Source organism: Euprymna scolopes, chromosome 30, assembly GCF_053919585.1.
Source record: "Euprymna scolopes isolate OS-2025 chromosome 30, ASM5391958v1, whole genome shotgun sequence".
NCBI classification, from domain to species: domain Eukaryota; kingdom Metazoa; phylum Mollusca; class Cephalopoda; order Sepiida; family Sepiolidae; genus Euprymna; species Euprymna scolopes.
Window position 1 is genome coordinate 43,281,774 of NC_136511.1, and position 24,298 is coordinate 43,306,071.

A 24,298-nucleotide genomic window follows, 5' to 3' on the forward strand; every position below is an offset into this window, starting at 1 on the left:
AGACAAATAAACACACGTTTATGAAACAAGTATGAATTAAAAAAAAAAAGAAATCAAACTATTTTAGGATAGGTTGGAATTCTAAACAATAGAGAAAAGGAATGTAAATTTATTTTTACAAGTGGACGTCAAACTCAATAAAAATTGAAGGAGTGTGATGTTGCCTTTACTTCGGAATCAATTAGGAATTTTTCATGTTCGCTAAATTGGCTAGAATAATCAATTAGAAAAAAAAATCTATGTTGCGTTTCAGGATTTTTGAAATAAGTATAAGTGTGTAAAAAAAAAAGTGCAGAATATCTGTGGTCATTTTATATATACACTTTGACATGAAAATTAATTTCTGGCTCTTTTGTCGAATTAGGTACAGGTTTTTTTATTTTTTCAAATTTGTCACTTGCCAGAATTTTGCGGAGAATCTTAGTGATGTGAGTGCTGATTGGTTGGTTGTTTTTGTTTTACGGCATATCAACCCATTTCAGGTTATTTAATGCCGAATCCAGTGATTTGAAGAACAATATTTTAATAGAATATATATATATATATATATATATATATATATATATATATATATATATATATATATATATATATATAGTAATTTATAAAATATATATGGCGATTAAGCTACACTGAATATTCTGCGTTTCATCGTATTTTAATTTTATATATATATATATATATATATATATATATATATATATATATATATATATATATATATTTCAAGTCGGTTTCTCCGGGTCAGAGTGGGCCTGGGAGCAATGGCAATTAAAAGGTGGCTCCACACTCCCCAAAGCCCGCAAGCTAAGGCCTCACCATCGGATATAGTTTAAGGTCATATCCAGGACCAGTGAGTGATGAACATGGCGAGAGATTCCGTCAGGATATTTCAGTGATAGAGAAACGTTTTTAAAAAATGGAACCCTGGCATGTTGGCAGATTACTGTTTGAATATAAAATGGGTGAATGACACTCAAGATGGTTAAGAGAACAAATGTTTAAACTGACAATTCTGTGTTTTTCATTTATGAGCAACAATAATACGATATGTTTTATAGTACATGAAAAAATGCCCAATCCATAGAAATAAAGGCTAGATTGAATATCAGGATACTTTCTTACAGCAAAACAGGTTTTATGTGGTATGCACTTTTTTTAAACATGAATTTTGTTGCACAGTGTTATTTATTGGGATTATTTTAACAACCTTTCGGACATTTTTTTAAAATTATATTTTCACCTCAAACAAGGCACATTGCTACTTTGGTGTAGGAGGCTACTATCAGGGACATAAGCTACTGGGGTACGATGTAGGGAGTTGGGAAGCAAGATGTCGGTTCACGTTACACTTGAACTTCTGCATGTCAATGCAGTTGGGGAAGCAGGGAGCCGGAATGGATTTCCAAAGTCTAGCGTTTCTGGGGAAAAACTTCTGGAGTAGAAAGCTGTCCTACATCTAGGTATTTCCATTGTGTAGGGGTGCGATTTAGCTGCTTGTCGGGTTTGTCGAGGGTATTTACGTCGTGGGGGCACACGTGCTTGCAGTTCGTCAGAGCATTCACCATTAAAATACTTCTAGAACAAGCAGAGGGACGCAACATTTCGTCGGTGGGACAGAGGCTGTAGCTTAGATGACAGTTCAGGCCCTATCAGGTTGGCGACTCTCTTTTTAGAAACTGTTAGATTAGGAAGCCTTCCAACATCTGGAGACCTCTGCACTGAAAGAGTGGAATTTGTATTTACTATTCATTCATGTGCGCATTGTTTAACAAAAAGATAAAAGATTTTACTCCATAGGGTATCTCTGATGGATTTCTAATCAACCTTTTTATTTTAAGTAGCTCGCCATTTTGAGCAACGACTCTTTAGTTTGGGATCAAAAATTAATGGTGATATCAAATTATATCACAAAATGATCAGCGTTCCCGAGTGGGTTATAGGCATCTGTCTCACAAGTGTAGTCAGAAATAGATCAAGAAGTGAGGCTTGCTGATCCTCATGATCAGAAAGTGGAAGAAAATAAGATATAAAGACCCTATAAATACTTCTACAGTATAGTTCACGAAACCGATCCAATCAACGTGGTGGGCATTAAAATCACCAAATACATGTATTTGCTAGTCAAACATATGGTTTAGGGGTAGGTTCTGGATTTCTTTGTGTTCGAAATTATCTACATATTTCCGAGTTCGACATACAGATTCCCGAGTTCGACATAACGAGGAGGAAGATACACCCCCATAAAATCAAGAGTTACATCGTCTGAAACATTGTGAGAATAATATTCAAGACAGAAAATAGTCAGCCAAATAATCTGTAGAGTGCAAAATATCATTTTTCATCTAAAAAGAAATCCGAAACGAAATAAAAACCGGCTCAAAATGTCCGTCCTTAAGTATTTCCAACCACCTGCCTTGAATTTCGGACGGTCTTTCTGTTAATTGCCACCCACTAATCCCATCACTAGCCCTAACCTTCCTCACCCCCTTCCAATCAATTTGATATATCTCCAACTCAGCTGTAAGCACTCAGACAGTCATAAGCACCTTCCTCTTGACTAGAGAGCATAATCCACGAGGGTCGTTCCAAAAGTAAAGCATCCGGCTTTTTTTTTTGAACTGTACATCTTTTGGGGTTGAATAAGAGAAAAATAGTACCTGTACTATTGACAGTCTTTCTTGTAATTTCTTAAAATTAAGATTTTCTGTAACGTCTCTTTGCATTTGCATCTTTTTTATTTTTAGATGAAGATTGGTAATTTGGTTTATTTAAATTGTCCGAAATACTTTTTTTGAGCTGGATGTTATTCTCAGCCGATGCAACCTTCGACCTTCTTTATGCTGTATATATATATATATATATATATATATATATATATATATATATATATATATATATAAAGCTGAACGTCTGTGTGTGTGTCTGGTCACGAATAGGCTCCTATATGGTTGACTATTATAGAAAACTGATCACATATAATGATAGAAGATTATCGAGACACAGGAATGGGTATGTTTGATCTGGCATAATGATGATTCATTAAAATTGTGGGGTCTGCGTACGCACCTGGTCCACACAGTATGGAAATAAAAAATTTAAAAATTAAAAAAAAACAAAACGTTTACAAATGTTTTTGATATAGATGTACATAATACTTTGATAAGTATGTTTTAACTTAAATAGCGATGTTATAATAAAATTGTGGGGTCTGCGTTCGCGCATGATCACCATAGAATGGAAAACTTTAATAAAGACTTTTCATATCTATCTGCGTAAGTATACTTTGATAATTATGTTTCAGTTTGAAGAAATATGGTATAATAAAATTATGGGTTGTTCGTTCACACCTGACCTCCATAGAATGGACATATGTCACAAAGTTTAAGAAGTTTTTTTAATATAGATCCACAGAATATTGTGATAAGTGTTTCAGTGTGAACAGATATGGTATAATAAATTATGGGGTTTATCTATTTTAGTTTTACTTTCATCATATTTTGCTTTGGTTTTGATACCCCCAAATTCGAAGCTATCTCTTTACAAACCTTCCTTTTCATAACCTATCATACTTTAATAAATCAAAGTCCATTTTCTGTAGGCTGTTTTTGAACCCAGTCAACGACGGGTACTTTTACTAGTATATATATATATATTAACTAATTATATGACCAACGACCTCTACAAAAAAAAAAAAAAAAAAACAAAAGCAAAAAAATTAAGGTAAAACCTTTGCGAGCCTCTCTCTGCTCTATCGTTATTTTCATGGCAAGTGGTTATCTGAGTTCCAATTACTGACCCCCTCTTGCCAAACCTTCACAAAAAGTACTCGACTCGCTACAACCACTATCAACAATTTCCCCCTCAATCTCTATCTGTACATAAATCTAAACGCAGATTCCATGAACAAAGCTTCTTTTCTAGAGCTGACCGGCTGTAGAACGGACCTGCTTTCACACTGACCACAATATGGTCATCTTCAAATCCACTGTAAACAAGTTATTGATGAGCTGTCTTTATAAATAATCAAATTATACCAAATGTCCGCTACTAACGTGTACTACACTGTTTTCACGATGACCACCGTACACTCATATACCTTTCATAAATCAGAGTCCATTTTCTGTAGGCTGTTTTTGAACCCAGTCAACGACGGGTACTTTTGCTAGTATATATATATATATATATATATATTAGTGAAGGGACGATTCCAATATTTTTCCCGATTCCGATACAATTACTGTGAGGGGGGTGATCTACAGATTTTAGTCTTACAGGAAGTTTAAATCAATAAATATTTAATATTTTATTATTATTGCAACAGCAGTGGAAGATGTTTCTTAAACCAAAAATCAAATAAAACAGATTATTAAAGGAATCGGTTTTGGGATCGGAAAATAGGCGCAAATTTTTCCGATTCCGATACCCAAAACACTAATATATATATATATATATATATATATATATATATATATATATATATATATATATATATATATATATATATATATATATATATATATATATATATATATATATATATATATATATATATATATATATATATATATATATATATATATATATACATCGTTAAACTCACTACTCGTTCAAGCAGCCGCCAATAGCGTAATGGTTAGAAGCCTTGACTGCCGTATAAACGGTCGGGTTTCAATCCTGGCTTGAGGTAGTTGCCTGTCTAGCCGCACTGATGAGCTGTGAAACAGCGAAACAGTACTGTATGTGGATGACTATATATATATATATATATATATATATATATATATACGTGTTGGACGGAGCCATATCAATATATGTTACGTTGCCTTATTCGAAAGACACCATATTAAACGTAAATCATATTGGGGAATGGTGTTAATATGGTCGCTGTATATATTTTCCTATTTGAAAATATACATGTTTATATGCGTGTCTTTGTGACCTATTTGCGTTTGTGATGTGTATATATTTGAACAGTCTAAGTGTTGATGTATGCGTGTTTGTCAGACATATACTTTCGACATATCTTTTCAACTGCGTCGTTGGTCTTCTGTCTTTTGGTCTACCTGAGAATTTCTATCTGTTCTGGGAGGTTTCAAACGATCCAAGAAGATGATTTGTTTTATATAAGATTTTATTTCCTTCCCAGGTGTCGTTCGCAGAAGAATAGAAATAGAGTATCTCTGGCCTCTGGGTTTCTCTTAGTCTCCATTTTGAGACACGTCACCTTTTTCTCAGGAGGTGGGGGAGATGATCCGTTAACCCATTGGCTCTGTTTGGCGTCTGGAAAACCAACTCAACGATATGCCCAGCAAACCGGAACACGTGACACACTACACGCCCTTCCGATCAGTTGTTCAAGCTCTTCCGGTGCAACTTGACCAGTTTGACAAGGTCGGGCATGTTTTGATAACCTCATCAAAACAACTCACATCTCTTGCTTGCTTAACCAGTTAGATAGATAGGTAGATAGATAGATAGATCGATAAACAGATAACTAGATAGCTACACCAATAATTAGATAAACTTATAGATAGACAATTAACAGATAATTTATCTTCTGCTCCAACAACTATATAACATTCACACGTGTCTTGTAAAACTCGAGAATCTATATAAATTTCTAACTGAACCATTTATATAATCCACGGAGGTTGATTGTTCTCATTCCGTCAGCCATGGTTGGATAGAAAACTTAAATAATTCGCAATAGTATTCTTTGTATTCCTCGCGATCAAGACTGAGCCTTCAGCCTCCAGAATTTTGTCTAATATTTATATCTAACACTTTATCTGTTGTGCCACGGGAAATTCGAGGGTGAATCTTGGAAACTTATTCTTGTTTTTAGATGTACAATCTTACTGCTTATCACTATACTTCTTTACTTTAAGACGTTCACCATCTTACCGCTTATTCATTGACAGTACCTGCTTCATAGAGCAAAATCATTTATTTAATCATTAAATTTATGATATTATATATACTATTATACATGACAATATTATTATAATATATATATATATATATATATATATATATATATATATATATATATATATATATATATATATATATATTCCCCAAACTTTTTGTAGGTAACATCGAATTGAAAAAATTTCAGGCGAGTTGGTGAGGAAAAGAAGATTTTTATGAACACATAAAGTCATAAAATTGCCATCCCATTAACGAAACAGCTGTAATGTAAAATCTAAGATGAAATAAACAAAATTTATGAAAATAAAAAATGCAAGTCCTTGAATTTTAACAAAGTTTTGTACTATATATATATATATATATATATATATATATATATATATATATATATATATATATAAATTATTAATACTAAGTCATTTTATTCCATTATATTTACACGTGCTGTTATTGATAAATGTGTTACATAACAATGTGTGCTAAGTAACAGTATTCATGGAGTTGAAGGTTCGATCCTCAATGCAGGCAATACTACGAGTAAGAATAACATACAAAATTGCTCAGTATATGACTTGATCACAGTCCCCATTTAGAACAAGATGTTAACAGTCTAGTCATCTCGACCTCCACGCAAAACGATCTCCCGAGCAACACCATGGGAGGCGCCAGAAAGGACAGTCACATTTACTCTTCTTTGGCGCCGTGACAACGTTACAATCCGTGATAATCTCCGACCTGATCATCTTCATCATTATCCTCTGTCGACAACACACTTGTGTTCGCGACTCCTATGGCCACGTCTTTCCATCTCCACCCCTGTCCTGAGTTACGTCTAATGATCCGAAAAAAACAAACAAACGACTGCTAATTTACCGCTCAAAACAACGCGTATGGTACGTGTGGAGACGTGTGTGTACACTCGTGTGGGCTCGTATATATATATATATATATATATATATATATATATATATATATATATATATATATATATATGTGTGTGTGTGTGTGTGTGTGTGTGTGTGTGTGTGTGTGAGCGCACACGCGCGTTTACGTACGCACCTACACCAACACAAAAATAAATTTTTAAAAAATCCGGATCTAGAAGGCGATGAACGGAAGCGTGCTAAGCATAGATTAAATTTTATGAACGTAAAAAATGGACCTTTACTTTATTTTCGACTGCCTCTTATCTCTCGCTTCCCTCATTTTGTCCTTTAGTCCTCACATTCCATCAAAAATTGTTTCTGAGAAAGGAGGAAGTATTGCTGTTTTCTTGGTCGGAATCTATGTATCAAATACTTATCGTTGACAAGTTTGTTTTTTTTAGCTAGCAGTAATTTCTATATATATATATATATATATATATATATATATATATATTTATACATATATATATATACATATATTTAAATTATATTTTCACCCCAAACAAGGCATATTGCCACTTTGTTGTAGGGGGCTACTATCAGGGACATGGGCACCAGGGGTACCGTGTAGGGAGTTGGGCACCAAGATGTCGGTTCACGTTGCACTTGAACTTCTGCATGTCAGTGCAGTTGGGGAAACAGTGACCCGGAATGGAATTCAAAGTCTAGCATTTCTGGGGAAGAAACTTCTGGAGTAGAAGGCTCTCTTACATCTAGGGATCTCTACTGTGAAGGGGTGGGATTTAGTTGCTGTCGGGTTTGTCGGGGGTATTTACGTCGAGGACGCACAAGTGCTTGTAGTTCGTCATATATAAGAGGTGGATGTAGTTTGCTTGAAGCATTGTATAGTCTGTATATAGAAGGCAGTATAATGCAGAGGTAGTGGAAAGACACAAACTGAAGCAGGTGAAAAGGTTTTATTAATACAAATTACAAATACATGTGTACACATTCATGCATTTCATATGCACAATATATTTATATTTGTACTGTGATTACCTGGATAAGCCGATCTGATGGGATATCCGTGTTATATGATATTTCGAGAAAGATCTGTTCCTCAGATATTTATTTGACTTGGGTTCAAACGCGTTTCTGTAAACAGTAACAGTCTCGCAGCAAACAATAGCCTGGAACGTGTTAATTAACATTTTATATTATTTTGTATTTTTATATTATTTGTAATTTATATTAATAAAACTCCTTCACCTGCTTCAGTTTGTGTCTTTCCGTTACCTCTGCATTGTACCGCCTTCTACATATCTCATTTAACTGTATATATATATATATATATATATATATATATATATATATATATATATATATCCATATCCTTACATCATCTGTAGACATTTATGCTGACGACACTACCATTTATTGTAGCACATCTAAGACAGTAAACGACCAAGTTCTCTCCAATTCTCTCTCCTCTGATCTTGAGCACGTAGTACAATGGGGAAAGGAGTGGCTTGTTACTTTTAATGCATCTAAAACCAAGCTTCTCTCTTTACATCATCAACATTCTGATCCACATCTGGCATCAATTGAAATGAATGGCTCTCGTCTTCAGGAGACCTCAAGTTTTGACAAGCTTCTGGGCTTGACCTTTACTCCTGATCTGAAATGGAACACGTACATCAAATCTGTTGCCAAGGCCGCTGGAAAAATGGTGGGATCTTTCTATCGATCCAGTATATATCTCACTGCTGATGCTATTCTCTATCTATATAAGAGCCAGGTACGTCCAAGGATGGAATATTGTTGCCACATCTGGGCAGGAGCTGCTAGAAAGGACTTGTACTCCCTTGATAGAGTTCAAAATAGACTTCGTAGCCTCGTAGGAGATATCCTTTTCTCTTCCTTGCAACCTCTATCTCACAGAAGAGATGTTGCGAGTTTGTCTCTGATGTATCGTTATTTTCATGGAAGGTGTTCAACTGAGCTTCAATCTATGGTCCCCCCTCGCCAAACTTTCACAAGAAACACTCGTCTAGCTGTACACACTATCAATAATTCCCCCCACTCTTTATCTGTGCCTAAACCTAAACGTAGATTCCATGAACAAAGCTTCTTTCTTAGAACTGCACGCCTGTGGAATTGTCTTCCGTTTTCCTGCTTTCCGGCTGACTACAATATGGTTGTGTTCAAGTCTAACGTAAATAAATTCTTGATGAGCCGTTCTATATAAGTTATCAAATTTACCAAATTTCATCACTAATGATTACTATATTGTCCAATGTCTACTGTACACTCTTTAACCCTTATCCTTGAGTGGCCTCTTGGCCTTGATAAGTGGTGATGTCTATGTAAATATATATATTGTCTCTTCATATAAGTTGGCTCCAGTCCTTGTCTCAAGCAATTTCCATTAAAAAAAAACTTTATCAGTTCCACCAACTAACCGCCCATCTCAATAGTCTATCATGTGTTAGGCGCAGTAGTGAAAGAAACCAACTATACCACCCGCAACCCCAAAGATGAACTGATTGCCGGTGTCAAATTGGTGTTCAGGTATCTCTTTTTTTACAAGGCAGTCATCATTTATCAAGGCGTGAGAGACACTCGAGAAGGGTCAATAAGTGTATAGTGATTACAGACACAAAAACGTAGTGGTCGTTCGTGGTGGAGATTGGGTATAATTTAGTTACGGCTCATCAAGTACTTGTTTTCATTGGACTTGAAGACGACAAGGTGGCGTGTTTCAGATTCAAGTTCCGCTTGAAGCTTAGGATGTTGTTTTTTTTTGTTTGTTTTTGTAGGTCTTCTGGAAGATCAACAATATGTTTTGGGGATACATCAATTATTTGCCAAGATATGGCGTTGAGTGTAAAATTTGCCCTGAACACTTTGTTAGTCAATCCGTTACGTTTTAGCATTTCCACTTATAAAGTCATGGGTTGAATAGACAGGTTTTACTAATTATGTACGACAAATTAAGGCTCGACAACTGCTCCTGTTGTTTCTCTATTCGTGTGACATTTAGGCACGTCAATCGAGCAACCTGGGATTCTAATGTCAAGAACAAGAATCAAACGATTATAATTTAAACGGACTGGCATGCTGTTCTTTTTTCCGCTAACAATCTTTGTAAAAAATTTTTTTTTTCAGACTGACATGCCGAGATTCGGAAGAATTAAATTATTTGTTAAAATATTTAATTTTCATTGCCATTTTTTTTTAACGTCTCCTGCTGATTGTCCATTCGCATTATATTTAGGCACGTCATTCAGGCAACCTGGGATTCTTATATTAAGAAAAACAAGAAACGACTGATTTTAATTTAAACGGGTGTGCACACCGTTTTTCTTCTTCACTAAAAATCCTTGTAAAAAAGGTAAACAAGTTATACTTTTCTTTTTTTTTTTTAACGAACTGACTGGTCGAGATTTGGGGGAATTAAATAATTTGTTAATATACTTATTTTTGGGGTTGTTTTACTGTACACATAGATTGGGAAAAGTTGTCAAAAAACAAATATATAACAAATAAATATTATCAAAGGCAAGATAAGTTACTTTTCTACCTAATTGGATAAGTTTTTAGTGTTTTTGTTTAATGTAAAATGTTTAATCGGTTCGAAAATCACGCAGTGTTTATCGGTATATTTGGAAAAGACAAATGACGACTAGCTCGCTGTTGAATACGTTAAGTTTGAGAAAATGAGTCCAAACTAAAAAACTATACAAAATACTGTTAGAAACTCACTCAATGTATGTTACTGTACATAGGCTGACATATATTCGGTGGGTTTCTAACAGTATTTTGTATAATCTTTTAGTCTGGACCCATTTTCCCAAACTTAACGTATTAAACAGCGAGCTAGCCGCCATTTGTCTTTTTTAAAATATATCAATAAACACTGCATGGTTTTCGAACCTAATAAACATTTTACATAAAAAAAACACTAAAAACTTATTCAGTTAGGTAGAAAAGTAACTTATCTTGCCTTTGATAACATTTATTTGTTATATATTTGAGATGTTTTTGGCAACTTTTCCGAATCTATGTATATAGTAAAACAAATCCTTATTTTGTCATATTCATTTTTTCCAGACATTTATTAGAAAGAAAGCATTTATAATAATAATAATAATAATAATAATAATAATAATAATAATAATAATAATAATAACAACAACAACAACAATAATAATAATAATAATAATAATAATAATAACAATAATAATAACAGTAATAATAATAATGACAATAATAATAATAACAATAATAATAATAACAATAATAATAACAATAACAATAATAATAACAATAATAATAACAATAATAACAATAATAATAATAATAACAATAACAATAATAATAATAACAATACATTTACATAATAATAATAATAATAATAACAATAATAAAAACAATAATAAAAACAATAATAACAATAATAATAATAACAATAATAACAATAATAACAATAATAATAACAATAATAATAACAATACATTTACCTAATAATAATAACAATAATAATAATAATAATAATAATAATAATAATAAAAACAATAATAACAACAATAATAACAATAATAATAACAATAAAAAAATGTTTATTTTTCACAAAAACTTTTAGCGAAAAAAAAAAAAAAAGAAAAAGCATTTCCATTAGCAAAACAATCACATTGATAGAAAATCTGTAGGAGCAATTGTTGAACATCATCTCGTTTCTTACTTTTTTGTTTCCTTCCTTCCTCCTTCCCATAGGCCCTTCCTTCTTTTTCTCCCTCCTTTTTTTTTGTTTTCCCCACTTTCCCTTTTCCCTCCCTTTCTCTCTCTCCATACCAACTCCCCCTTTCCTTTTTTCGTTCGGCTCCTTTTGTTCCGATCTTTAGTCCTTTCCTTCCTTCTTTTCTTTCCTTTTTTTCTTTCTTACTCCATTCTCTCCGTTACTTTTTCCTTTTTTTAGATCCCCCCTCCCTTCATCTTATTTATTCATCTTTTACTGTTTTTTTCTTTCTCTTCGTTCTTTTAAGTTCTCTTCAAATATGAACGTGATTTCGTTTTATTTATTTATTTTTTCCAAACGATCTTATCATAATCGTCTTCTGTCGTCCATTTTTCTAACATATTCGTATATTGCTCAGTTAAAAAAAAATGGCTGATTTTAAAGCGTTTTGACAATCAACTCACTCTTCTTCGGTTCCAAATGGATTCGCACCCCATCTATTTATCTATCTATCTATCTATCTATCTATTTCCCCCTCTCCCCCCTCTCTCTCTTTCTCACACACACTGATTGGACGTTGCAGACAGCGGATAAAAAGTTCGACTCACGGGCAAAAAGAAATCCACCGTCTTGCGAGACTGTGCAGCTGAGTTTTTCGTTGATTAAGACCAACGCCGAACTCTTTTTTTTTATTTGTCCACAAATACCGATTTTTCTTTTCTGATGCAATAAAGTAAATTCACAATTGATGTTTTAGCGTTTTTATTTTCAGTTGTCTCAGCGCTTTTGGCTATATCATTAGTCATTTTCAAAAAAAAAAAAAATAAATAAATAAATTAAATAAATAAAAAAAAAATAATAAGAAGAAGAATACCGAGACAAACACACATGAAGTGTAGTATCTGTTCTTCAGATGCGGCACTTCCATTTCTCGTTCTCTTTCAGTGGAGGAGAAATCCTTCACGACTGAGACAATTTTTATTTTTGTCCCTTTTCTCCACGTTAAAAAAAACGACTCTGGTGTCTAACTCTGCCCCGTGGGGAGGCATTGTAAATAGGTACAGACACAAACTGGACACACAGAAAATGCTACAGACGTAAAACACAAAGGAACACCACAAGGAATCATGAAAACTGAAAGAATTGTAAGTTACGCCCCCCACCGTGCCCTTACCTGCCACCATCTTTTCCCCCCGCTACATCAAATAAGTGAGTGTCAAGGAGAATGAAAATACCGAGAGAGAGAGAGAGAGAGAGAGAGAGAGAGAGAGAGAGAGAGAGAGAGAGAGAGAGAGAGAGAGAGAGCACTAACCAGTACACTAGATAAGTGCAAAGAGAACTAGGACCTTAGGGAGGATTATTGCCATCCAAATTGCAATGAAGACCAATGGTTGGTGCCAATGAGGAATCAATGGGAAGCGGCTGTTTCAATAACGCAAATTCATCTGCAAAGGTTATCGAAAGAGGAGGAGAGTACTGCAATATGAGGAGACTTGTTGCCACTCAGACTGCAAAGGACACCACAAGTTGTTATCAAAGAGAAATCTTTGATGATGGCCTGTGTGACTACTCTTAGTGAGTAAATAATAATAATAATAATAATAATAATAATAATAATAATAATAATAATAATTCTTCTTCTTCTTCTTCTTCTTCTTCTTCTTCTTCTTCTTCTTCTTCTTCTTCTTCTTCTTCTTCTTCTGATTTCGTTTATCAACGTCTCCCTGAAAAGAGATGGGATTCATTTTCAGAGCATTTCCCTCAATCCTGGCTCCAAATCAGGAGCTTTAAAGATCAACGGTTTTCCTAAGGATGTTGGTGGTACCTACAATAGCAGAGGTTTGAAGGCCGTCTAAAACATCGGGGATTCGTAGTTTTCCATTGTCCTTCCAGACAACTTGATACTACTCCTAGCGTACAAACTACGACCGGGATTATTTGTGTTTTAACCTCATGTATACGCCTTATCTCCATAATTGCTCTACTTCTCGTTCTCCTTCTCTCTCACGTTCTTGTCCCAGAGTACTGAGAAGTCTACAATTTGACAGTTTTTTAGAACTTGTCAATGACGACCAAATCCAGACGATTATGTTCCAATTGCTTGGTCGTTATGACACTTTTATCCCACCATACTTCTACATTGCCATCCTCACTTATTCTCACTTCATCAGGCACCTCTTCAAACCACTTTTCAGCACACTTCATAATAATAATAATAATAATAATAATAATAATAATATTAATAATAATAATAACAACCAATAACGAAAACAACAATAAAAATGATGATGATGATGATAATGATGATGATGACGATGATAATGATGACTGCACCATCGAATGGCACCCCACCAAATAGTCGTGAAAGGTCAATGAAGATGAAAAAATCGAGTAGAGAAAGCACAAACCAAACCTCCATCAGATGAGTGCGAAAAGGACTAAAACCTTGGGATGACTTATTGCCACCCAAATTCCAGTGAAATCTAGTGGCAGACAACTGTTGCGATAACGCAAATTTATTTCTAATAAATGAATAAACTTGTGTACGTTTCATTTTTTATTGTCAAGAAAAAAATTAAAAGAATCATTTTGGAATCGGAAATTAGGATCCAAATTTTACGATTCTGATACCGATTCCGATATCTGATTCCGATTCTGTCTGATTAATCGTCCCAGCAGTAATATATATATATATATATATATATATATATATATATATATATATATATATTAAGTAATGTGATTGATAATTTAAAATTTAAAAATCAAATTATAATTAAATTAAAAATCCGTTTCATAAGAAGGAACAATAACAAAATCAATTTTTATTGATTTTGTTATTGTTCCTTCTTATGAAACGGATTTTTAATTTAATTATAATTTGATTTTTAAATTTATAATTATCAATCACATTACTTAATATTGAATTAGCTCTAGGACATTTAACTATCGAGCTTATTATATATCTAAATTACAACGAGCACTTTCTATTTCCTGTATTTTAATTAAACTAGTAATTTCACTGTTACATTAAAATACACTCAGCTCTTTAGACTATTGTTCTAATCTCCTTTAAATTATATATATATATATATATATATATATATATATATATATATATATATATATTATTTTGTATTACTGCACGTCACTAATTGAAAACGAATAAAGAAAAGTTATAAGCTTTTCGTATTCTTTTTATACATTTCCATTCATATACTCTCTATTGCGTATTGAGCTTTTCTATTCGGTTGGGATAAAATTTTCTACATATAAATACTGTTTTTTTTTTTATATTAGTTGGAAGTTTACCATTGCGTATATCAAGTAAACACTACATCCCTTTGATTTCATTAATTGCTCTCTTATATATATATATATATATATATATATATATATATATATATATATATATATATATATACTAGCAAAAGTACCCGTCGTTGACTGGGTTCAAAAACAGCCTACAGAAAATGGGCTCTGATTTATGAAAGTATAATAGGTATTGAAAAGGAAGGGTTGTAAAGAGATAGCTTCGAATTTGGAGGTATCAAAACCAAAGCAAAATATGATGAAAGTAAAAATAAAATAGATAAACCCCATAATTTATTATACCATATTTCTCCAAACTGAAACATAATTATCAAAGTATACTTACGCAGATAGATATGAAAAGTATTTATTAAAGTTTGTGCCTATTTCCATTCTATGGAAGCCAGGCGCGAACGCAGACCCCACAATTTTATTATACCATTCCTAATTAAGTTAAAACATACTTACCAAAGTATTCTTATGTACATCTATATCAAAAACACTTGTAAACGTTTTTTTTTAATTTTTAAATTTTTTATTTCCATACTTTGTGGACCAGGCGCGAACGCAGAGCCCACAATTTTAATGAATCACTGTTCTGCCAGATCAAATATACCCATTCTTGTATCTCGATACATCTTCTATCATTATATGTAATCAGTTTTTTTAAAATAGTCAACCATATACAAGCCTATTCATGACAACACACACACACACACACACACACACACACACACACACACACACACACACACACACACACATTCAGCTTTATATTATAATAATAAAATAATATATATATATTTATATCTGTATATGTGTGTGTGTGCGTGTGTGTATGTACATGCGTGAGTATGTTTGTGTGCCAGTGTTATATTGAGAGAGATAAGCAGAGAGATAGGCAGAGAGAGAGAGAGAGAGAGAGAGAGAGAGAGAGAGAGAGAAAAGAGAGAGAGGGGGGGTAAAGAGAGAGAGAGAGAGAGTGGAGAGAGATACAAAAACAATTCGTTTAACCTGGCTGATTCGCACTCTTGTGCGGTTTTTACAGCGGAAATGCAAACAAATACTTCACTTCTTGCTCCCACTCCAACCCGCGTCCTCAGGGGTGAGAACGGGTGTGGTGGTCGTTTATCTGACTGTACTGTTGGAGTACCGATTATAGGAAGTTTAACTGTTCGACATCTGGATGGGGGCGATGATGAGACTTACCGTTTTTTTTTAGTTTATCATATACGCACACACGCGGGCACTAAGCGCCCAGATACTCTTGCTTTCAAACTCACGTGTATATGTATACCGAACATTGGAGAAGAGAGGGTAACTTAGCAATATTCATCCAAAGATGCTCACATACTGCATTTTATTTTGTATTCTCCCCCGTTCACCCCTAAAATGTCATCTTAAATCTTAGAGAATATCATCTAATCGCACACTTCTGCCCGATATATTTATTTTTGACACACCACTTAGATCCCACTTCCATCTGGAGATCGCCAAGCTTTTTTTCAGATTACCCGGAAAAGTAGGTGGTCTACACTGAGCATAGGGCTGGGAGAGCCTTTACTAAACAACGTTAGCCCACTCCCCACGATTCATTTTTCATGAAATCTTTTTATAAACCCTTTTATTTTTTAATAAAATGAATATTTAAAAAATAAATTGGCAATTAGAATCAACCCATAGACTGAATGGGATATTTTGGTGAGAAAATCTATAATTGTGATAAAAGCATGTGCTCGCCCGTTCGACAACGATCGTCGACCCCAACGTTTTGTGCCGCGGATTTTTTTTCCTTCACCTTCTCTTCTGGTCGTGTTGTTGCCACACCCAACCAACCCCTACAACTAACGTCTCTCTCTTCGTCAAAGGGCAAAATCTTAATTGTAAATAAAACTTGTAATGTGAATAAATTCGTTCCTTTGTTGATTTTGAAAATAACAACAAAAGAATTGTAAGAGAATCTCCAAAGATGCTCACACTCTGCATTTTAGCAAGCATTTGAAAAGTGGGAGCGAGGAAATTATACGGAACAAACTTTCATAAATCCAAGATTGTCCGTAAACTGTCGACAATTGTCGTAAACTGTCGTAAAACTAAAATTAACACCTACATATATTGATCGATCCCTTTGTGCTCTTTACTAACACACCTTGATTAACAATTCGATTTGAGCTTTCTTTTGTGTTCCTTTCTGAACAAATTTCTATGCCTTTGTTCTGCCGATGAAATTATTTTATCTTTTTGTTTACTTCTTAACATTTAAGAGGAGGACGTCGATAGCATCGCAGCGTAGGTAAGTCCATATATATATATATATATATATATATATATATATATATATAGTAAAAACATATATATATATATATATATATATATATGTGTGTGTGTGTGTGTGTGTGTGTGTATATATATATCTATAAAATAACGCTGAATGTGTGGGTGTGTGTCTGGTCACGAATAGGCTCCTATATGGTTGATTATTTTAAAAACCTGATTACATATAATGATAGAAGATGTATCGAGACACAGGAATGGGTATGTTTTATCTGGCAAAACGGTGCTTCATTAAAATTGTGGGGTCTGCGTTCGCGTCTGGTCCACAAAATATGGAAATAAAAAATTTAAAAATTAAAAAAAAAACGTTTACAAGTGTTTTTGATATAGATGTACATAAGAATACTTTGATAAGTATATTTTAACTTAAATAGGGATGGTATAATAAAATTGTGGGGTTTGCGTTCGCGCCTGATCACCATAGAATGGAAATAGGCACAAACTTTAATAAATACTTTTCATATCTATCTGCGTAAGTATACTTTGATAATTATGTTTCAGTTTGGAGAAATATGGTATAATAAAATTATGGGATGTTCGTTTGCACCTGACCTCCATAGAATGGAAATATGTCACAAAGTTTAACAAGGTTTTTTAATATAGATCCACAGAATATTTCAGCGTGAACAGGTATGGTATAATAAATTATGGTGTTTATCTATTTTAGTTTTACTTTCATCATATTTTGCTTTGGTTTTGATACCCACAAATTCGAAGCTATCTCTTTACAACCCTTCCTTTTCATAACCTATCATACTTTCATAAATCAGAGTCCATTTTCTGTAGGCTGTTTTTGAACCCAGACAACGACGGGTACTTTTACTAGTATATATATATATATATATATATATATATATGTATATATATATATATATATATATGTATATATATACATATATATATATATATATATATATATATATATATATATATATTAACTAATTATATGACCAACGACCTCTACAAACCCCCCCCCCCCAAAAACAAAAGCAAAAAAATTAAGGTAAAACCTTTGCGAGCCTCTCTCTGCTCTATCGTTATTTTCATGGCAAGTGGTTATCTGAGTTCCAATTAATGACCCCCTCTTGCCAAACCTTCACAAAAAGTACTCGACTCGCTACAACCACTATCAACAATTTCCCCCTCAATCTCTATCTGTACATAAATCTAAACGCAGATTCCATGAACAAAGCTTCTTTTCTAGAGCTGACCGGCTGTAGAACTGACCTGCTTTCACACTGACCACAATATGGTCATCTTCAAATCCACTGTAAACAAGTTCTTGATGAGCTGTCTTTATAAATAATCAAATTATACCAAATGTCCGCTACTAACGTGTACTACACTGTTTTCACGATGACCACCGTACACTCATATACCTTTATCCTCGAGTGGTCTTTGAGTCTTAATAAGTGGTTACTCCTCTGCAAAAATAAATGAATAAATAAATAAACGAATAGACTTTTGTGATACATGTGGAAACAAGTTGTTGCAACTGTATAAAAATAAACTCTTTAACATTCGTAGAAGTATAGTTATAATTTTTTTTATCTTAATAAAATTGCTTCAACTCTTTATGTGAAAAACACAAGAAAACAGCAAATGCAGACTCTGTGGACAAGGAGACGAAACGATAAACCATATAGAAAGTGAATGCAGCAAACTGGCCCAAAAGGAATACAAAAACAGGCATGACCAAGTGGGGAGGGCAGTGCACTGGGAATTATGCAAACGACTGCATTTTGAGCGTACAGACAAATGGTACAAGCATAAACCTGCAACAGCACTCGAAAACGAAAACCACAAAATCCTATGGGACATGGACATACAGACAGACAACCCCACCCAAGCAAGAAGACCAGATGTCGTAATAATTAACAAGAAAGAAAAATCCTGTCAAATTGTAGACTTTGCTGTCCCAGCTGACCACAGGGTGAGTATGAAAGAAAAGGAGAAACGAAGCAAATACACAGAGCTAGCCAGAGAGTTAAAAGGAATTTGGATGATGAAGAAAATCAAAATAATACCGATAATAGTAGGAGCGCTAGGAACAATTCCAAAAAACTTTGAAAAAAGAATGTCAGAAATTGGAATCAGAGGAAAAATTACAAAAGTACAACGACTAACGATAATGAAAACGGCTGAAATATTAAGGAAAACCCTTGAATGCGGAGAATAATACAAGAAGACAATATAACAAATAAGCGTTACAGGGAATGAAGGTCACCGAAGCTGCATATCTACAAGTTCTACACCCCCATCATGCACCCCCCCATAGTTTAACCACCGTTCCTCCCAATAAAAAAGTGCCATCAAAGAGTTGAGAAGGGTCAAGAAGGACTGAAAGGCCGAGGAGAGAGCGCCAGCCAGACCTCAGTTGGACAAACGCAAAGAGAACTGGGACTTTGAGGAGGCTTAGTACCACTCAAATTCCAGTATAAACCAATGGCCACTGCCGGCGAGAAATCAATGGTAAAAGGCTGTTGCGATGATGCAAATTCATTTGCAAATGCTATCGAATGCTACATGCTATCGAATGCTACATGTATCGAATGCTGCGATATATGGAGAGAACTGGACGTCTGGGGAAACTTGTTGTCACTCAGCCTCCAGAGAACACCACAGGTTTCCAATCAGTTCGTTTGTTGACTTGTGTGAAAGCTCCATATGAGCCAATAATAATAATAATAATAATAATAATAATAATAATAATAATAATAAATAATGAACAATATAATAATGAACAATATAATAAACACTATTTAATTAGATATAAACTATCTTGGTAAACATGCACATTTACTTAATCAAGCGTGAACGATGTAAATACAAGGCTGTTCCCTTAAAATTACCTAACCTGGTGACGTCACATAAAAAGTACAATAACCACGATTAGGCGATAGACTACTATTACGAGGATAGTTATTTTCTATTTCAATTCTCAAAGAAATTGCCGAGGGATTTATGAAACTGATCTAAAAGTTACTGTATTTTCTTTTTCGGAAGATAAAATCTATTTTACATTTAGACATTTACGTGCAATTAAAAGGGAGTATTTTTTGCCGGGAAAATACTGTAGTGAAGATTTATTTTTTAAAGTGTATTTTATTGTTAATCTTTAAATGTAACCGTTTTCAAATCATTCTCATAATAGTCGTCTATCGTCTAATCGTGGCCATTGTACTTTATTTTGTGACGTCAGCAGGGTACATTACTTTAATAAAAGGGCCTTCTATTTACATTGGCGATACTTGAACAAGTAAACAGGCGTGTTTGCTAAAATTATTGTTATTTGTCGAGAATTAGGGAGTTCACACGTACATACATGTGAGCTAATGGTTTTATTCCGAATCCTTATGCTGCGATTTTATTTTTCAATGGAAATCGCTCCAGACAAAGCATGAAACCACTTTATCTAAGAAGCTAAAACATACTTCAAGGTAAAACTACTAGCCCACGATACTTGTTAGATGGATAGAGTCTAACACAGACAACAGTGATTCTCTGTTAGAAACATCGCTTATGGAATGCGAGGACTAAAGGACACAATACGAGAAGCGGGAGTAATGCGGCTGCCGAAAGTAAACCCAATGTTCATTTTCTATTCTCCTTGTGTGAAAGTTCCATCCTAAGAATGGAGGAAGCGAAAAATGAGAAAAGGAAGGAGTAAGACGAACAAAGGGAGAAAAAAGAGAGTAGCTTTCTCGCGGGTGGCTTATCGCACGTATCTACTTCTAAAATACATCTAAAATATTCGCCCGTTCGACGTTATCTCAAAGAAATTATGGCGGTATTGCTAGTAAAAATATAAACGTAAACCGCTTGGGTGGATACGTTATTTGTACGGATCCAGGTTTCTCGAACCGGGCGATTCGTTGGTCAAGTAGTCAAAGACGACACGCAATTTAAGTGCCCCCCCCCAGTTTAACTTTACATAATCAATTCTTAATGCTGCAATATTTTAAGTTGTGTATGAGTTTCTTCCTTATAGACTCCGAAACGGCTGAACAGATTTTCTTTAAAATTTACAGAACTTTAGTGTATAAGTCTGGGAGTGATCTATCTTAGCTAAGTTATGTCTCAGAATACCCCCAGTAATTACGGATAATCGATAATCTAAACCGTTATTTTAATTTATCTTTCATCGGTAAAGCCATTTCTTCCACGTCCTCACTTAGCAACATTGATAGAACAACGGGCCATGAAAATTCTACTGTGGGTAAATTGATAGGGTGTTTTTTCTTTTTCTTCTTTTTTTTTTTTTTTGCATGGCGTTGTCTGTAGGTTCAAAGTCCGCACGTAAATTGCTTAAATTTTTTTCATTAACTGCAAAGAATTTTATAAAACTTGAAATTTTTTTTTTTTTTTTTGCATGATATGGTCCGTAGGTTCAAACCCGCACTTTTTATTTTTTTTTCGTTAACTGTAAAGAAGTTTATATAAAATAATTTTATAAAAGAAAAAAGGGCAATGTAGATTAACATATATTTTGGACTAAATTACTGCATGGAGACATGTGAAGCTTCCAGATTTCGATGACAATAAAACCATAGGAGTGTGAAATATTCGTTGATTATCATTCAATCCCGGAGAACGTCGGGTCTCCCCGCTAGTATATATATATATATATATATATATATATATATATATATATATATATATATATATATATATATGTATGTATGAGAGAGAGAGAGAGAGAGAGAGAGAGGAGAGAGAGAGAGATCAATTTTCGGATGATAAAGGCAAGTAACGATTTCAATTATCCATGATGAAGCATTTACCTAAATGCTATGAAATTCTCACTTCCCTTACATTGTAGTCGTACCCTATAAGGACGCATGTATATATATATATATACATATATATATATATATATATACATATATATATATACATATATATATATACGAAAGTGTATGAGTCAGAGAGAAAATGGAAAAGAGGAAAGTGGAAAAAGAGATTAAGAGCGAGGAGGGGGGGGGGAGAAATAGGGATTAAGATAGATATGGACTGGCTTAAATAGAAGTATAGATATACCGCATGTCCAAAATTCGGGGAGAAACTTGAAAAAAAAAGAAAGTAGATCCACTTGAACTGTAAAAATGATAGTGGTGGAGAGAGAGAGAGGGGGGAGAGAGGAAGAGAGAGAGGGGGAGAGGGAGAGGGAGAGAGAGAAGAAAAGAGAGAGAGAATAGAAGAAGAGAGGATGGAAGCAGCACTAGACGTAATCGTGACTTAAAGAACGAGAAGGGGGCAGGTGCGCTAGCATTTCTCCTCTCAGCGGCGGCGATGGTGCTTCATCTCTTTTCCCAATTGACAGCATAACTCTACAAAGAACATCTCCACCCATACCCTCTCACAACAACAACAACAGCAACAACAACACGCTTCACCTCCACCACCACCACCACCACCACCACCTCCACCACCATCCCCTTCCTCAAAAAACAAAACCAAACCAAAACGTACCACTTTACCATCAAATCACTACCGCCACTGTTAGCGACTCCTACCACCACTGATACCACGGCCATCAGTTTCACCATCGACCGGTGGTACTAAACCAAGACGGACTCTTTTTCAAGAGATTTTTTAACAAAGGGTAGACTTTTTACTATTCACCCCAAAATATAAGAAATCCGTTTGGATGTCTTCTAAGTAAGTCAGTTTTTATTTTTTATTGTTTAATCTTTACTTTTTTCTTCTTAATTTGTTTGTATTGTTTTGTTTGTGTGTGTGTGTGTGTGTGTGTGTGTGTGTGTGTGTGTGTGTGTGTGTGTGTATTATTTTTTATACCTGGCTGTTTTTCTTTGTTTTTATTTCATCATTTTTCTTTTCATATCTAAACATTTGAATTAAATAAATAAAAGTGACAAATATGTAGATTAACAGCCTCGGCTAATTCCCCATCCCTAAAAACATATGATTATACTTTTTTAAGCGATTACGTATATACACCCCAAAAAACTTGGCGGAAAGAAAGAAACAACTTCAAACAATTATTTTAGAATTCGGAGTAGGGGATCAGTTTTCGTATATAACGTAAAACTTTAACGTAAAATTTTGGGGCCGGTCTAACTTTTTAGGGCTATTAACAACTCTTTTTTAATCATTAACTCTAACCCAGACAGACACCGTCGTAAAACCATACGTAATCGCCTAAAACGTACCCCCCATCTCACGCACAATAAATGAATAAACACGCAAAATTTATCTCCCATAAAGAAATTGAGCTTAACTTCTCTAAAACGCTATTATGACTCGGAAATAGGGGACTTTTAAAGTCAAATTTATATGAAAAACTCATCTCTCTCCTTAAATTTTATTTGTTTTCGGTAAGTTTTTCAGGGAGCGCATATGTTACCACCCAAAAATACAATCTCATTTTTTTTATCGAAAGGGGGAGTGGGAGGCTATTTTAGCGGAGAATGTCAATCTATAATAATGCCAGAAAATTATTGTATAAACAAAACCGACAAACGCAACATGCGAATTGCCATCATGAAATAATTATTTCGTTCTTTTTTCTTTGACTTTACCGATTTGGAAAAGAAACGGACAATCTTTTAAAAGAGCAAAGTGCAATATCTGTTCGGACACTACGCTTCCTCTTTTCTAAACTCGATCAGTGAAAGAGAAATTTATCTAGATTGAGCCAATTTAATTTTTTTAAATCCCAATTCAGAATGCAGTTTTTGGACAGATTTTTCCAATTGTGATATATATATATATATATATATATATATATATATATATATATATATATATATATATATATATATAGATAGATAGATAGATAGATAGATAGATGTTTTTATTTGTTTTTGTTAGCGATACTCTTTGAACGAATTCAATTATTTATACGAAAGTGCATTTTTACCTAAATGCGAGTTGGGAATAATTTTCCCTTTGACCAATTTTGTACCCCCTAAATGGGGAGCGGTATATATATATATTATTAAAAAAAAATTATTATCCAGTGACACGTGTTTCGTCGTCTACGACTCATCAGAGGGACTGAATCTAGAGAGATTCGAAATATATATATGTATATGTATATGTATATATCTCGCTAGATTCAGCCACTCTGATGAGTCGTAGACGACGAAAC

General features: G+C 33.9%; 1 protein-coding gene across 3 annotated transcripts in view; it reads left to right on the forward strand.

Annotated features, from left to right (window-relative positions):
• Positions 1-24,298, forward strand: part of LOC145254775 (protein-glutamine gamma-glutamyltransferase K-like) — a 553,491-nt gene that overhangs the window by 296,945 nt on the left and 232,248 nt on the right. Inside the window, exon 1 of one of the 3 annotated variants that reach the window (XM_080113550.1) lies at positions 22,184-22,845. The exons of the other annotated variants lie outside the window; for them this stretch is intronic. Within the exon in view, the coding sequence (XP_079969676.1) occupies positions 22,835-22,845 (11 nt within the window). The 5' untranslated portion in view covers positions 22,184-22,834. Of the gene's footprint in view, positions 1-22,183; positions 22,846-24,298 lie in introns of those variants that run through there. 3 annotated transcript variants of the gene reach the window in all.